At 40.8% G+C, this 16,294-nt stretch overlaps 3 protein-coding genes across 9 annotated transcripts in view; all 3 read right to left on the bottom strand.

Annotated features, from left to right (window-relative positions):
- Positions 1 to 16: 16 nt before the first annotated feature.
- LOC124196237 (peroxisomal biogenesis factor 19-like) lies at positions 17 to 1,475 on the bottom strand. Its single transcript, XM_046591141.1, has 5 exons — positions 1,216 to 1,475; positions 825 to 1,150; positions 562 to 753; positions 291 to 494; positions 17 to 230 (listed from the first exon to the last, which is right to left on the bottom strand). Exons 1-5 carry the CDS (start codon positions 1,316 to 1,318, stop codon positions 132 to 134), a joined length of 924 nt encoding a protein of 307 aa, XP_046447097.1. The 5' UTR covers positions 1,319 to 1,475; the 3' UTR covers positions 17 to 131.
- An 883-nt stretch (positions 1,476 to 2,358) lies between these two features.
- On the bottom strand, positions 2,359 to 8,488 carry LOC124196235 (embryonic polarity protein dorsal-like). 4 transcript variants are annotated; one of them, XM_046591138.1, is made up of 11 exons: positions 8,128 to 8,482; positions 7,877 to 7,903; positions 7,528 to 7,814; positions 7,217 to 7,460; positions 7,008 to 7,148; positions 6,848 to 6,946; positions 6,651 to 6,784; positions 6,495 to 6,591; positions 4,557 to 4,646; positions 3,727 to 3,858; positions 2,359 to 3,657 (listed from the first exon to the last, which is right to left on the bottom strand). In XM_046591138.1, exons 1-11 carry the CDS (start codon positions 8,153 to 8,155, stop codon positions 3,095 to 3,097), a joined length of 1,842 nt encoding a protein of 613 aa, XP_046447094.1. In that variant the 5' UTR covers positions 8,156 to 8,482; the 3' UTR covers positions 2,359 to 3,094. The 4 variants fall into 4 exon arrangements, 3 of the variants coding, with proteins under 3 accessions (XP_046447094.1, XP_046447093.1, XP_046447092.1); XR_006875626.1 differs by lacking the exon at positions 2,359 to 3,657 and having other exon boundaries at positions 3,745 to 3,858; positions 4,557 to 6,591; positions 8,128 to 8,263; XM_046591137.1 differs by lacking the exons at positions 2,359 to 3,657; positions 3,727 to 3,858 and having other exon boundaries at positions 4,519 to 6,591; positions 8,270 to 8,488.
- Positions 8,489 to 9,775: 1,287 nt separating this feature from the next.
- LOC124196506 (nephrin-like) overlaps positions 9,776 to 16,294 on the bottom strand; it is a 41,669-nt gene continuing 35,150 nt past the window's right edge. For 2 of the 4 annotated variants that reach the window (XM_046591620.1, XM_046591622.1), the window contains 9 exons: positions 15,667 to 15,969; positions 15,300 to 15,590; positions 14,944 to 15,225; positions 14,441 to 14,862; positions 14,196 to 14,361; positions 13,330 to 13,500; positions 12,202 to 12,353; positions 11,928 to 12,138; positions 9,776 to 11,831 (listed from right to left, as the gene is read on the bottom strand). In XM_046591620.1, coding sequence (XP_046447576.1) covers positions 11,383 to 11,831; positions 11,928 to 12,138; positions 12,202 to 12,353; positions 13,330 to 13,500; positions 14,196 to 14,361; positions 14,441 to 14,862; positions 14,944 to 15,225; positions 15,300 to 15,590; positions 15,667 to 15,969 — 2,447 coding nt within the window. In that variant the 3' untranslated portion in view covers positions 9,776 to 11,382. Of the gene's footprint in view, positions 11,832 to 11,927; positions 12,139 to 12,201; positions 12,354 to 12,661; positions 12,827 to 13,329; positions 13,501 to 14,195; positions 14,362 to 14,440; positions 14,863 to 14,943; positions 15,226 to 15,299; positions 15,591 to 15,666; positions 15,970 to 16,294 lie in introns of all 4 variants that reach the window. The other 2 variants (XM_046591621.1, XM_046591624.1) reach the window with 1 other exon arrangement.

Raw genomic sequence — 16,294 nt, 5'->3', positions numbered from 1 at the left:
TTGAGAATTGACGCCATTAATGATAAAATTAAGTTGTAATGCCGTTCAAACAATTTTTTTTAACGACCTTCTAATACCTTTTATAGCCCAATTTCAATAACAAAAACATGTTTTATAACATACTATATTAATTACATAACAACACAATTTTCGGCACCAGGTCCCATCGATTGAGCAAAATCCGCGCCACCGAAGGGATTCGGTAGCAGTTCAGCTTCACCAGCCAGTTCCTTGAAATTAAGATTTTTCATTAAATGAAAATCAATCAAATTATTCGTAGTCGCACTCACTTTAGGGGGATGGCCACATTCTTGCATTTGTTGCATCAAAGTTAATATCTTTTCAAAGCGACTATTTTTCGTCGCTGCATCATCAGTGTCGTTATCATTTTCGAATTCGGTACACACTTGCTGCATAACGGCGTATTGGCGGTTGTATTTTTCAAATTGCGCAGGTTCTAATTTCGGCCGATTGTCTGCGAGCCAATCTGGGTACTAAGGAGATAACAATAAGTTATGAGAGACAAGATTGACTATCATCAGTTCTCAAGTGAATGCTTACCTTGCTAACAATCTCTTTGATAGATGGATAAAGCAACTCCTTTGATAACAAACTTTGAAGCATTCCTTGCATTGCAGGTAAAATGTCACCCAAACCTCCCATATCTCCACCAGCACCATCTCCAAATCCCCCATCTGGTCCAAATGCCATTTTTTCAAGCATTTTGGCTAATGTAGCTTCATCAGCTTCAGTCTATGGAAAAAATAAGGACATGTTAAAGTAAAAATAAAAAAGTTTGGTTTATCCTACCCACAAAAATTTACCTGAAGTGATTCTGTTCCTTCTGCTAAATAGCGTAGAGTATCAGCAAAGGATGCTCCCTGGTCTGGTTGTCTTTCAAATACTTTAGCTGCAGCTTCTTGTGATACCTTTAACAAACTTTCAGCAAATCCAGAATCACCACTGGCCCCTGGTGCTGTTTCTGCCATCATCAAACGAATATTTTTCTCAAATTCCAAACTCGCTTCTTGAATAAACTCCTCAGACCACACAACATCTGATACTTGATCTGTAGGTGCTGCTGCTTCGGCTTTAACATTGTCTTTTGTTTTGGGCACTTGCAGTGGCTTGTCAAATCCTTCCAGGGCATCTGTTACATTTAATGAATGTTTTATTCCTTTGTTGGCAAATAACTAGTTAGTTTAAACTACATACCGTCAAGTAAAGCGTCTAGTTCTTCGTCATCTCCTTTAGATTCTTCTTTAATATCTGCCGTATCTTGTACAGACTTTGGATCATTAGAACCGGTTCCACTCATACTGAAATGTATCTATTTACAGCAAAGTACAGAATTGTATAAGTAGAAATAGATTTCGATATCAATAATATCGACACAGGCTTCAAAACTTGCTCATCCGGAAATTTCGACAAGGAAAAGAGTGCAAGACCAGACAAGACGACGAAATACTACCTCATAAATAAAACGCGATGTTGCCGAAATCATTCGGTATTTAGTGATGGTTCGTGCGTGCGTGAATGAAGCAGATGCGCTTCATCATGATTCATGAATGCTTGTTTATTAAAATTATATTTGGCGTGAAAAATGAATTAAAACAAATCACTTTTTTTTTAGGTTTTGAATTTTGCGTCTTTATTGGGAGAGTAAAATGTATTTTTTGTTCTGAATAACAGAAGCGACTGCTCATTCATAAATATTTTCTAAACCTAACAGTAATATTTCGTAACATAGTCAAAATCAAAGATTTCCATTAGGGCGGTTGCTTTAAGCTTAGTCTTGCTTTAACAAATGAAAACAGAACATCGAACATGTCGTTATATCCCGTTGTTACCAGTCGAGCAGTCGTTACCATCCCGCCTTTGCTTCAAAGTTCAAATCAATTTCACTTACCTGCCAGACCCAAATTAAAAGCTATGAAAGAAGGAATTTTGAAAAAGTACGTTCAGTTGGTAAAGGTAATATGTCTTCCGACAAAATGACAGTAAAAATTGTGATATTCTATAACGTACACGGTGGTCTGCCTTGCCGCAATAGTGCTTGTCCATTGCTGATACCAAAATCAATACATGAGTAGTAGTTTTCACTGATCCTCCAATATCTTGCTTCGTTTTATTCTTCCTCTTCTCTTCTTCACGAATTGCTGTACTACCGATTCTGGAATGACACATCGCGAATGTTCACCAAATCAAGAAAATTCACCATCTAGCCTACCTGGTATGATTTCGAGATGGTGGAGTCATTTTTTTTTTTAAGGCAAACTTCAATTGCTTAAAAAAATAATTGACACATAATGTGTTGAATGCTGATAAAATGGAAATTCAAGTATGAATCAAAATGAGTGAACTTAAAAAAATGCAAGTAATGCATCTGTATTTCATTCATTAAAAATGTAAACATTCAACATGACCTGCACCAACCCAATTTCACCCCTGATACTAGTTAATAAAAAAATTTTGGTTTTAAACACGCGATCCATATTCTAACAGAGTTTTAAATCATTTTAGATAACAGCTTATAGCTGTAACGGATTAATAACCTTTATGTGATAAAGTTACAGGACGAACATTTAGGCTGCAATTTCTATTGGTAATGAATTCGGCTGAAGTTCGTTTGGGGGACATTTTTACTCTTTAAAAAAGACACAGTTTAACCACTGTTAAACGAGAACAAATGATCATAGCCAAATGATTCGTAGCACCTCCTAAGTACTAATAAGACCGGGGAAAACTGTATGGGTGCTCAGTATTTGCATGTAAGGAGAAACGATACACAAAAAGGAGAAAAGCACTGGAAGAGCACTTCAAGTTTAACGTGGAATTAAAAATAAAAATTTTCGATATGGGGAACAAATTGCTTTGATTGCTTTCGAGTTTCGGATCACCCTCTTAAAGCTCCATTCCTAAAGGGCATAACATTGAATGAAAGACTCTTTACTGTTCTCTAAACCATAATAATGAACTTAATGGACATTGCCGGTGGTTTCAAAATCGAGCACAAGCTCACGGAAGGTACATTTTGAGAGATAAGGACATATGACGTTTTAAACGTGACGTAAATATATCAAACTGTACAGGATTACGATGTAGGGTTATTACGACCAAAACCATCAGGTCCATCGAGGTCAGCACTCGTCAACATTCCTGAAAACGTTAGAACAGGCAATTCGGGCGGAATATTGCTAGTGCTCATTGATTCGTTGCGTTCACTGTCTTTTTGGTCATTTGAATCGCCGTCGTGCAAAGATAAGTTGGATAACAAATGAGAATCAATTAACTGGATGTTGCAATCATTATGGGGTAGATTGATCGCCCGGAAGTCGTTCAGTTCATTGACCTGTTGCGGTTGCTGCTGATGGGGATATTGCATATTTAGGCTGTCGAGGTCTGTGATATTAACCGTTCTCATCTGATTCATATAGTCCTCGGCCACTCCTTGATTTGGTGAATGTACAGGGATATTGTAATGAGGAGATGTGGGAAATCGGTATTCATAGTTATGGTAAGGCGGATTTGGAGATGCCGTAGGACTGGGATTGCCCGTTCCAAAGGGTAAATTTGGGATGTTAAGTGTGAACTGATTGAAGTTTGGTTCGAAAGAATATCCTTGACCATCGCCATGCGCTTCTGTTGGAGTAGGATCTAAATGAAAACAATACAGATATTATAACGACTAAATAATAGAAAGGCAACAGGGTATTGTCAAATTACCAATAGGTTCTCTTTTTACAGTTGTCCGCGTAACTTGTTTCATGGGTCGTGGGATAGCACCTCCCGTCTCTTTTCTTATTGATTCCACTGCAATATTGGGGCTGTAGCCTCGAAGATTGCCCGCTTCAGGGGCTGAAGTTAAAAGACAAATGATAAAGTTAACAGATTTAAAATGGACAATGAATAAGAAAGCCCCAGGAAAGCACGGGAAAATTTGTTGACAGCTAGAAAGATTAAAGATATACGGAAAATAAAAAAAACATACAACACTAAAAGTGATCTGACGGACAACAATAATATCGGTGCAGTTCCCGAAAACATTTTCAATACAACATAGAGCCGAACCGTGAATGTTACCCGTTGTATTAGTTCCAACAACATCGAAAAAGAGTTAATACAAGATGAAGATTTGATGATCTGGAAGACTAGACAATTAATAGTAAGGCACGTGATATTTTGTTTTTAATTCCTACTAGATTGAGAAAACCTATCAGGAAATTGAATGGGTTTGCAGAGGAAATAGAAATTGAACCACCACAAACAGCCAAGAGAGAAACGAGAAAGAAGACGTGAAAGTTTGGTAGGTGCACAAAATGGTGAATAGGCCCCGAAATCCTAAAGCGTTCACTTCAAAAGCGAAGAGGAGGACCACAACTGGATCAAAAAATTGCAGGGCCGCGAATGAAATAAATAGAATAAAAGCAACAACACTTTTTCGCAGAAAAAGAAAGGCATTGACGGTTCAAAGTGATAAATGGAAGAGCTCTAGGTTCTTATGCTTGTATGACATTTAAAAAAAAAAGGCTGAAATAAATTTTGAATTAACTCACTTTCTAAAACATTGTCGAGGATGAAGTCCTTCAAACGACTGGCGTTCGATTCGAACAAGCGCTGTCGCTTCCGCTTAAGCATTTCGGCATCTGATGCGAGGCCAACAAGAATATTTGTGAGATATCATGAGTTAAACATTGCACCAGGGGATTCTAATACAGTTGGCAATGACTAGATCAAATTAACAAAGAGTATTAAACAAAAGTTTTAAAATTATACGAAAACGGGTAACCACAACGAAGCTGTCAGCTAATCAAATCGCAATTAACTACTCCTAAGCTTTGTCTACCATTACGTTCAAAAGGCAAATTAAGGCACGACTAAGATAGCTTTCAAAATGCCTATTCAATTGCAAAAAAATTACTCGAAAGTAAAACGGCAAAAAGTAATCTACTTTCCATCTTGCATGGACACAACATCTCGATTAGGTGTCAACTCTCCATACAACATAGATAAAGTTTCATTTTCATCGAATTCAGAAGCCGTGGCCAGAGGTGCCAATCTCATGTACAAAGCATAGTTCTCAGCTTCTGTCAAATTATCAGGATCAACCTGATCAACGACTACTGTGGGAAGCGCTGTTTGAATCACCGGTGACTCATTCAACTTCTGTTCAGAAGGAGCTTCATTATCGCTTTTAACGGTGTCAGGTTCAGACTGAGAAGTTTGTTCATCCATGGCTGAAGCATTCTGATGAGCATCTCTGACGCTTTCTTGGCTGTTATAAATAGATCGTTGACTAGAATGAATTGAAACAGAGCTGTTTAGAGACGCTTCACTTTTAGACATGGGTTTCGCTTTTTTAAAAGTTTGTTTCAGGGCTTGCAACGCGCTCTTAAGACCTAAGTCTCTAGTAGGAGGGTCGGGTAACGGCTGATTAAGTTTTTTAAAACGACGTGGCGGCAACGGAGGTGTTGATACAGTCTTGGATTCAACACGCGGAGGTACTGCCGGTAAGGGAACTTCAAGTTTTAAAATTGGATCATCTGTGGGATCATCATAAACTAAATCATTAAAGATCGCTTCCACTGGAGTATCAGTTGGTTGAGTACGACTTGGCCAACCAAAGATAGGGTGTTTCATCGCCATTTGAAAACTAGAGTATGTTTGACAATCGGGATCAACGCTCATCGACTCGAGCATTTCCAATTGCTGTTCAATCGTGTCTATACTACCCGTGTCGGATTTTGAATCGTGGATTACTGTCTGGTCGGAAACGATTGAAATGTCGGACGCATCAGAAACCTGAGATAATCGATCGTTTAACGTATGAGTGGAAGATATCAAAGAAAGTGAATCGTTAATATCCACTTCTGATTCCTCTGCAATGCTACGGACATCCGTCAAGTCTGAATAGTCCGAGAAGGCAGCTGAAAGTCGCGAATTCAGATCTTCTGACGAAGCGACGGAAAGTCGCCCATCTGAATCAAACTCTGACACGATTGTGGATAACGACGAACGATCAAAGTTGACTGTCTTTACGGGATTTTTCTGAGATTTTTGCTTAGAAAATTCGAGGCTTTCACCCGATTTGATCAAGTTGCTTTTCAGCTTAGCGAACCCGACACCTTTTTCAGGTAGAGGAGGTGGGGTATCGTTCAATCCTAATCGAGATTCTATTTGTTTTTCCTGCAATTTCTCCGCAGCTAAATCAACCAAGTTTTCTAAGGGTTTCTCCACAACTGCCTCAACATCACATTTTCTTTGGATTTCTACTTGTTTCTCTTCGTTTGTCGTTTCTCCTTCTTGGAGTAAAGAGCACTGAACAAAAGCATCGGAATACTGGCGGGACTCTTCCGGAGCGCGAAACATTTGACGGGCCAAAACCGCAGCGTCAAGGGCCAATATATGAGTGTACAATGGAAAATCAGGCTTGAACCTCTTGCTTGCAAAGAGTGCGCTGTTATCAAATGGGGGTACAACGGCATCAACGCTACCTGAGTCCATGGGTAAATATTCAAAGCGTCGCGATTCACTGCACGCTCCGTCGCTTGGTCTGCGTAGTTGAACGTATACACTTATGGGCTCCTCCACCTGAAATGTAGAACCAAAATTACTAATGAACGAGCAATGTCATCATTACAATCACTTACATCGGTGACTCTGTAGCGTGGAGTTCGAAAAGTGATGGCAACTTGCTTGTGGACATCTGATGCAGAAAATTCACCAGTGCCTTCCCATATGAGGTGACCTTCTTCTTCGTGATAGAAGACTACTTGAATATCGTCTAAGAAAACGGTTACTCTTTAAACTTATTTTTCATCTTTAGATGAATTGCAAGTTTTCATACCCTTAGTCACTTTGTCACATAACAGAATGATCTCCTTGCCTCCATTAGCGGGACTGGTACAGTCACTAAGCTTGCATATAGTAAGTTCGCACATGGCCTCTATGTTAGTCAACATGAAATTAGACCATATTTTAAAATTATAATTTTAAATTTTTGATACTTTTGTCGTATATTGCCTCTGAAACAACGGGCTTGAGAGCAAGGGAAAACTTTCCTTTCTGGCCTTCCAAAAATACTTGAAAACATAGGCGAACAGCGTTTAAATCAATGCTCTGGGGTTGATTTTTGTGTGCAAATCCAGCTGAAAAATAAAATTTTACATGTAAAAAAACTCGTTAGATTATTTAAGAAAAATTATTTCGACTGAACTGTGAAAAGGGTCAACACGGATCTCTTCACGCAATTTCAATGCTTCCTCGATTCCTTTTTTCTTTACACACTGTACACCCAAATTGGAAAAGGTGCAAATCATATTGTCATTGTTGATTTCTAGAGTGCACACTCCCTTCTTGCATCCCTCTTTGCCCACCAAGCTATGAGGATGTGGTTTATAGGGGAAATCTTTTGTGACGCAGGAAACCACAACAACAGCTTTACCTCTGTAACCAAGCACCTTGAAAAACATTAGCAATAATATTAAATCAATTTCAGAAAGTTAACAAAATTGTTAATTAATATACTTGAATGGTTGGGTATGTTTTATTTTCTGTTGTGCTATTTGCTCCAGGTAAACTGCCAGCTGATCGCCCTTCACATTCATACCTAAACCTTAAGGCCTTAGAAGCTGGTTGTTCAAGAATTTTGACCTGAGCCTTTTGTTTTGCATCTACACCAACATCTGCTGTATTCATTGTAAAGCTGGGGACTTCAACTTTAGGTTCAATCTTGTCCACACCCTTTACTGAATTTGAGTCTTTACTAGGTTGAGCTTGGCCAGTATAGTCTGGATCACCCTCTATAACAGCAACTACAATAAAAAAAAATCAATAACATCATAACACAGTAACTTAACTACATTCTTATACTTACGAACATCACTGATATTGAGCTCGCTTCCTGAAAATGATGAATAAGAATAACAAATTTATAGAAAAATTGAAAACCAACAAAACTGTTTGAAACACTCATTTGAAATTAAACATTGCAACAAATAGCTTTAGCTCGTTTCTTTTGACACTTTCGTTCACGTGACATCCACAATAATTTGGGTAACAAAGTGCACAGGTTTAAGCTGTAAACGCGAAAGAAAACCCGTTATAGCTACCTAGCACCAAACTTACCATTATTATTAGGCTTGGTCGTACTCATTTTTACTGACAATCCAAACGAGTTATTCAATTGAGAAAAAAATATATTCTTCACGCTCTTTCTCAACGAAAACAAACCTTAACACAAAAACATTACGGCCATATTGGGCATTACCGAAATGATGCAGGGTTGCCGCGAAACAGCATTGTTTTTATAAGATGAAATGCAAATTGTGAAATGCACAGAAACGGAACAAATAGGCCAAATTAAATAATAAGAGATCCTATTTTTTTATCACAATTAACAATTTTGGATTACGGTAATTTTCTCAATTGCGCAAGCGAGAGAAAAAGCTCACGACCACTCACGACCGACGTCTGGTTTATTCTGTCTGTCTGATCGTGAGGTTGGCTAGAGAGGATAGCAGGCGTGACGGCCTCCTAGTCTTAAACGTAAACGCCCGCGAGTTGGGAAAATCCCAATGACGTAGAAGTTTTTTTCTGGCTAGGGGAAATACCTGAGTAGAAAAACCTGGCTGGAGAAAAAAAAAACCCGAGACATACAGTAGGCTCTTGAAAAGTAGGGATGCGTGCGATTTTCTTATTTATTTGGTTCCGGAAAGAAAGAAAAAATCACTTATAATATTTCCTTGTTTTCAATTTTTTTAAACGAAAAACAAAATTATTCTCAAAATAGAATGGATGCAAAAGAAATTTGGATTATGGCCAAGACTTTGACAAAGTAATGGAGAGGCTGATTTCTAAAAAATCTTTGGCCTCGCCATGAATGCCCAGTAGTGACAAAACTCTGATGTGGTCTAAAAATGTTACAGAATCAACGTAATTCCAGCAGCGTGTTTGAAACTTAATAGCAAGCAATGTAGAATTAAATAAATAGATAAGAATTTAGGTACATTTTTTGAATTCTATTTTATTATTTTGGCTAGTTTAGTTTGATAGGTTCATTAATAATTAACTACAGTATCAAATACATTAACTTAACATTAACTACATCAAATTTAGTATTTCTTATCATTTGATTTTAGAAGCCTGGCTGAATTCAAAGGTCAGTTTGGTTACTTTTACTGACTTTTTTTTTATCGTCGATCTATAAACACGACCTTCTTTGCGTTTACGCAAGAATGGCCGTTCATAAATAATCTGTAATCTTGTAAACCATTGCTGAGGGGTTGAAGGCGACATTGTGCTCTACGAGGACAAGTGAAGATACCGAAATGGCAGCGCTAAGACGGAATAGTATCACCTAAATTTTCGGGACAACGTATTCTCTAGTTCAGGTGGCTTACACAATTTCTGTCAGGAAATAAACCCTTATAAATCGATATTAGGGATATTCATGGCCAATTTATCATCGTTCCATATACAATTGATTACTGCGCTTCTTTTACCTTGGGCTACATAAAGATCTTGATTGTGGAGAAAATAATCGACATTTAAACAAGAAGTCTAAAGCAAAACAAATAGAAGATAATTTTATGCGCCAAAGAATTTGTATAACCTTTTTTGTTTCTCATGTTTTCTTTCAAATGGTCTTCGAGTAGCTTCAATTTGCAAAGTTTTTTGTTGTGCCTGCCTAAGTTCTACCTTCCTCCCGTTTTTTAATAGACTACAGGAATGAGAAAAATTGTAAAATGTGAAATGACAAAGGTACAAAAAAGCATTTAGGTAATATGCAGTTTATTGATTGACCACTGCAAGCCCGACAAGATGCTCGTAATAGCAGGAAAACAAAAACAAAAACTAAAAAAAAGGCACAGAGAATAGTGAACGATGAACAATCGAATCGAAGGTTTCTTTTTTGTTGTTGTTTTAACAAACATCCACAAATTACACACACATACATACACACACGTGGACATGGTTTTATCGTAAAAAGGGCGATGACACTTTTACTTGGATGATATTTAATGGGGGGTGGGGGGCAAGGAAACATAGACAGTATTTCTCTTAAGGGAACAAGATATTGCGCTTATCATTAAGCGCAGAATCAGGTTATGAACGTTATTTACAACACCAACATATGAGGATGATTGTATCAATGCAAATCAGCGGCGCAGATGGCGGTATAGTTATCATGTCTGGATTTCCCTTCGCGTATCAAAAATGAATTTCGGAAAGCAAGAAAATAAAGAAATGATAGATAAGAGTATTAAAGACACTCCTTTTTTTTAAATGGGGCTGAAACTAAAGAGTGGATGGCTACAAAAATGTTTGGAATGAGAAAAAAAAAATGAAAAAAAAAATGTCTACACAATGAGTCATGTAACTGTTTCCTCTTTGGTTAAACGTACGATGATAACCGCCACCTGACTAGACCCTCCCGTATCCCCCCTCTGATATTATTCGATTTGCTTCAACCTAATAGTGTAGCAAGAAAGGACAAAATAAAACTGATAATTCCAACTCAAAGAGAGAAAGAAAAACGAGAACAATCTTCAAAAGGTATACGGAAAATTGTTTCTTGTTTTCTTGGTTAAAAGAAGAATCGCAGGGTGAACGACATTATTGGAAAACTGCGTCCGAGGGGAGGGGAGCGGAACAGACAACCGACGAATTTGCAGTTGTGTCCGTGAGGACATCAAACATTTTTTTTTTCGGCGCCTGTCTAGAAGTACTACAATTGTATACGCACCATAAACAATTCAAAATGTACACACATCATCAAATACGAGGGTACGCGGAATAAGAGGTGGGGTGGGATGAAGGTGTCCAACGCGTACTGGGTGACCCTCGCTGCCGATGTAAGGCACAATTACAAAACTCCTTTTTTTTTTGTTCTCCCATTCTTTCTATATTCATATATATGTATGTATATTATATATACTCGCTACAACTTGCTTTTCCGGAAATGAGCCGGACTTGCGCGCATACAGCCCCAACTGAAATCTTCAATAACGATGGATTTTTTTTTTTTTGCCGCACAATGGTGCCAACAACTTTTGAGATCGTTGAACAACAAGCCAAATAAGACGTCACCTACAATTTACAAATGTCTAGGTTTCTTTTTTTCTGGGGTAGGTATGACAAATGTCATCATTTAAAAAAAGTGGTCCGTTTGAATTTCGTCAAACTGAAGAGAGAGAGGGGGAGAATCGAATCAAAAACGAAAAATAGATTTCGTTGCGTTTTTGTTTTGTTTTAGTTCTTGCTTCAAAGGAAGCAAAAGATGAGGCCAATCGACTTCGGGAACAAGTTGGTTGTTTCGGTAATGGTAGGTGGGTGGGGCAGATGGATCGTTACGCGTCTTCAGAAAAGAAGAAAAGTCATTTAAACAAGATGGCCCTCGGTTTCGAGAGACCGCACCGTGGCGAGAGATGGGCCGGAGAATTGAGCCGTAGCTTCCATTATTGGAGACGGACCTTCCGATGGATTAAAGGATGAAAATTGTCCATGACCTTGCATCGACATGGGAAGCGGTAGGGGTAGGTTAACTGGTAGGGCGGATGCCCGTCCCGAAGACGACGGAGACGGACCGTAGACACCGTTGGCCGCCGGAATATTCAGCGTGCCCATGGGCGTGTAGGGACTGTGTGCGGCGTGATTCCCAGTTGAATCACTCAGTGGGTTGTAGCGATGATTCGTGCCTGTGGTGTGGAAAGATGGATGCGGTGCCGGTGGGTAGTTGACTGGTGAATTGGCATTGACACCGTAGTACGCATCCGAATGAGGCGAAATGGGCGTCACCATCCGAGATTTACCATACATAGCTTCGTTGCCTGTTTAAAAATAGAATCACGTCACATATAAATATATCAAGATGCGTCAATAGTTTTCCAGCCTACGCCTCCTTCAATTGTTTTCGCCTTTTATACCTTGACTGTAGGCGTTGCGACGAAGAGTGTCAATGTAGTTGTCCTCGCCCATGTCGAAATTGACAGACTTGGGAGGACGTGACAGTGTTCCGTGTCCAGTGCCGGTCTGAGTAGAATTACTGGCTGCCACTCGGTAGGATCCGTAAGCCACTTGACCGTCGGCTTGGTCAATCAGATAAGTACTCACAGCTACTTTCGACGCGTCTTCCGGCTGAAGGAAAGAAAAATTATTAGCAAGATGAAATCAACGCCAAGTTAAAAATAAGCTACTCACGGCATAATCGCTGTGGCTTCCGTTCTGGCTGTACGATTCGCTCTTCTCCGAGATGGAGCTGAGGGTTTCTCCGTTGACCGTTTCGTTGTAGCTGCTCGGGGCGTACATTTCAATAGTGGCCGATTTGCTGCTACCGCCTTCGCTAGACATGGCTGCAAGAGGGTCGAAACAAAAGCGGAATCCAATTAGTATTACCCCCAAAGTGGAAAAGCCACTCCATATGGCATATTTCGTTACTATTTAGTCAAAAGCGCTCATGCGCAATAGGGTTGTCCTATTGTTTAGCATTCTAATGGTAGAATTACCCTTACCTGAACATTTCGTTGGACCCAATCTGTTATCTCTACCATAACTATTTCAACAGACGGAACAACAAAGCAAGCGGGAAACAGACTAGTAGTAATACGAATAACACGACAATCAAAACGTAGTAGCAAAATCTCATGCGACTGTGACTAACCTTCTTCCATGCATTTCTTCTTACGTCTTCGAACCAGGTAGCAAATAACGAGAGCCAAATTGAGGACGAGAAGGACAGCACCGGCTGTTGAAATGGCAATGATGATGATCTTTGGCGAGTCGCCACGAGTCAGTAGCAAATCGGCGTTCATATCGTCATCGGGACCTGAGGCAAACGCGATCACACACAAACATGCAAATTGGGTAAGGAAAATGCGCAACACACAAACAAAACAAAAATAATAAATGGGAGGTAAGTTGGAGGAGGGAAATATTTATGGGGGAAAGGACTGTAGAGAAAGGGGAACAGATGCAGAAACTTATGCAGACGTAAGCAAACTAAGCAAGCAAGCCAGATAGAGAGAAATAGCGAGAATTGCAAAGTAGCGGCGATCCCACAGGGGCTCAAGTTAGTTCCGCTGAGTCAATAAGTCTACATATACATTCAAGCCAATGTGTGCGCTAATCAAATACAAAAGAGAACCGGGCAAAGACTAGCGAGAATGCCCAGACATGCAGACGAAGAATCTACAGTTTCCTCTTACCTTTTTTTCTCCCCTTCTCTTTCATTAATCAGAAATGAGGGAGAATCGCAGACTTGGCGTGTCTTATAAGTATAGTTTCTATTTATTTAATTTTGAGTGTTGTCGTCAAGGATTAGTAACAAACCTTTAGCTAGGCGTTTACGATGCCTTCGCCGGACAAAACAAGCGATGAGAGCCACGTTGAGGACTAGCAGTGCCGTTCCGACAATGGTGATGACAATAATCAAAACTTTGGGCATGTCGCCCGGACGGACCTCCAGGTCGCGCGGTTTCTGACCCGTAGGCGGAGTTTCGCCTGAAGGTGATCATGATTTGGTTGGGAAAGGGAGTTTTTGGTTTTTAATTACCGATCAGAAATGCAATAAAGCGCGAAATTCGCTGTAATGAAAGTGTTCCTTCTTCGTTATTCACCCCGAAAGCCCTCAACAGTTCACATCGCCTCTACCATTTTGGTCGTCGCTTTCTTTCCGTTCTCCTTTTATTTTATTTTTTTGTTCGGCGGTCAGACGCCCCTTTTGTTTTCCTTTGTTTAAAATAGGGCGACGGAACGGTTAGAGGGAGGTTCGGCATGAAAACGAGCAACCAAAGACGCTGGAACCTTTTCTTTTTCTACCTCGACAGCCTAGGTTTTTTTTTATAGACGCCATCTACCAATCACAAGAGCCTACACCGGAAGCGGTAATGTATAGAGAGGGGTGCGTGTAGAGTTTGTAGACCATTGTCCAATTAAAGAAAGGAACATGACAAAAGAGGGCGAGTGTTGTATAATCATCGACTTGACGGTGGTAGCCAAAAGAGAACCCCACCACCTCCGGACCACAACAGGATGAGTCTTGCGGTTACCACCATTTAAGATGGCTACCAGAAATGCCCCGAATAATAATAATAGTAAAAAGAGTCTAAAGAAACAAAGTAGATGATGGGGTAAAGTGGAAAAAGGAAGACAAAGGGATGGGGGTGGTGGTGGTGGAAAAAAAAAACGAGACTTACTTGAAGTCCTGGCCTTGACGATATCCTGCGTATAGTTGCTCTCGCCTAGGTTGTTGAATGCCATTATCCCGAAGAGATATTCAGTGCCCAGCGCCAGTCCGCCCAGCGTGAAAGCGGTCGTGTTGGTCGGGTAGACATCGGCGTATTTATAAAACTCGTTGCCGATCTATCGAAAACAACAAAAGGGAAAATTCGATTAATGCCGATTAATGCCGCACAGTCATTGAATCAGTTTTGGTTCCTACCTGACGGTATCGTAAGCGGTAGGATTGAAAGAGTCCTCCGTCGAAGCCGGAACGCCAAATCAAGTGAGCGGAGTCGTGAGTGACGTTGACAACGTGCAGGGCCAATGGTGGATCAGGGCGGCTGGTGCCCGATAAAATCACCTTGGCCGTGTTGGTTCCCATTTCGTTGCGGGCAACGCAATCATAAAGGCCGTAATCACGTGAGCGGACATTGCCGACTTCTAGGGTCGATTCCCAAGTCACGATGTCGATTTGGCGAGTGCTGAACGAGTACTTGTCGCTAGGAGTCAAAGGCGTTCCCTCTCGTGACCACCCGAAACTGATGTTGGGCGCTCCTTGAGCCCGGCATACCAACTTGGCCAGCTGTCCTTCGTCTCCGGCTGCTTTCATCAACTGTGGAGAGTCGTCCATCACCGGCTTATCTGCACGGGCCAAGAGAAAACCAATCGAAAAGCGAGTTAGACAAACGACCGGTAGAGGCGCTAAGAGAGGGAGAAACTTGCATTTGACTATGAGCCAGGTCTTTTCGATCGATTCCTCGCCAATGCCGTTATTGGCAACGCACTCGAACGCTCCAGTGTCGTTGCGAGTTATCTCCTTGACGGTCAGGTAGGCGACGCCGACTCCCAGCGTCTGGGTTGTTCGTCCCTCCATATCGAATCCAGCCCGACGCCAAGAAACTGTCGCCATCGTCAGCGGATTGCCAGCTGCACGGCACTCAAGTTCAGCGTCACTGCCTTCGTTGACCATCACAGTAGATCTGGTTTGAACGATTGAAGCGGGATCTGTCGTCGTCAATCAACAACAAAAATGTTAAGAGAAATGAAACGAATTATAAATGATTTAGTTGGTTGATTACATTGGACGTTAAGCCGGACGATGTGGCTTCGGGCACCTTCGGAGTTAGTGGCTTCGCATTTATATTCGCCCTTGTCGTCCCTGCGCACTGTCGTCAGGTTGAGTAGGGACCCGTCAAATGTTACACGATCGTAGGCATTGGCTTCCTTCAGCTGTTTGATGGCGGTGCCGTCACGGAACCATTTGTAAGACACTTCAGAAGGATTGGCTCGCGCCGTCACGTTAACGATGGCCGGCTCGCCTTCGATTACGTCCACGCTATAGTCGGTTGGGTGCAAGAACTGCGGCTTGTCTGCAATAAAATGAAATTTCAGGGTTTACTTCCAATCCGTTTCCTCACCATCCGCTGGGAAATCTGTGCAACTTACATAAGACTTCCAATGTGATTGCGTCGTGGATTTGAGGGCCTATACCGTTGGTGGCCTGACAGGTGATGACCACGCCGTGCAGTTCAGGTGTCACTTCCATGAGGAGTGTCGATTTGCTAACAATGCCGGAATAGGCGCCGGGTACGGTACTATTTCCAGCTGGTTGGATAACTTGGCCGTTTCCACGAAGCCAAGCCAAACGCGAAACAGGATTGCTGCTGTCCGATTCGCAAGTGATTGTGACCGTTTGACCGGGACGGAGTTTCTCCGGTCGGACTTTTACCGTCAGATGTTTCGGGGCAACTGTAAATCAAAACAAAATGTTTTTTTATCATTTTCATAATCGCACATCAGAGGAAATCGCGTTTCTTTATAGCACAATAAAACAAAAGTGCGATGCATATCATTCGACAAAACAAACGAGCAGAAAACAGACGGAGAAAAAGAAAGAGATAAAACAACAGACAGAAAGGAGAGAAAAGAAAGGATAAAGATATGCAGTAGCCAAGGAAGAAAGAAACAATTCAAAATGCCAAAAGTTGGTGTCATGTGTCTGTTATAAAATGAAAGGTGAGCATGTCAAACACACACACACAAAAGAAAAAAAACAAAAACAAGACAGAGAACG

The sequence above is a fragment of the Daphnia pulex genome, chromosome 6, assembly GCF_021134715.1.
Source record: "Daphnia pulex isolate KAP4 chromosome 6, ASM2113471v1".
NCBI classification, from domain to species: domain Eukaryota; kingdom Metazoa; phylum Arthropoda; class Branchiopoda; order Diplostraca; family Daphniidae; genus Daphnia; species Daphnia pulex.
This window is presented reverse-complemented; position numbering and strand designations above follow the sequence as displayed.

Coding starts and splice junctions, on each gene's coding strand:
- LOC124196235 (XM_046591136.1), bottom strand. CDS start 8,155: ATGAGTACGACCAAGCCTAATAATAATG. Junction 7,815..7,876: donor GCTCAATATCAGTGATGTTC/GTAAGTATAAGA, acceptor TTTTTATTGTAG/TTGCTGTTATAGAGGGTGAT. Junction 7,461..7,527: donor AAACATACCCAACCATTCAA/GTATATTAATTA, acceptor ATGTTTTTCAAG/GTGCTTGGTTACAGAGGTAA.
- LOC124196237 (XM_046591141.1), bottom strand. CDS start 1,318: ATGAGTGGAACCGGTTCTAATGATCCAAAGTCTGTACAAGATACGGCA. Junction 754..824: donor AAGGAACAGAATCACTTCAG/GTAAATTTTTGT, acceptor TTTTTTCCATAG/ACTGAAGCTGATGAAGCTAC. Junction 495..561: donor TCAAAGAGATTGTTAGCAAG/GTAAGCATTCAC, acceptor TTATCTCCTTAG/TACCCAGATTGGCTCGCAGA.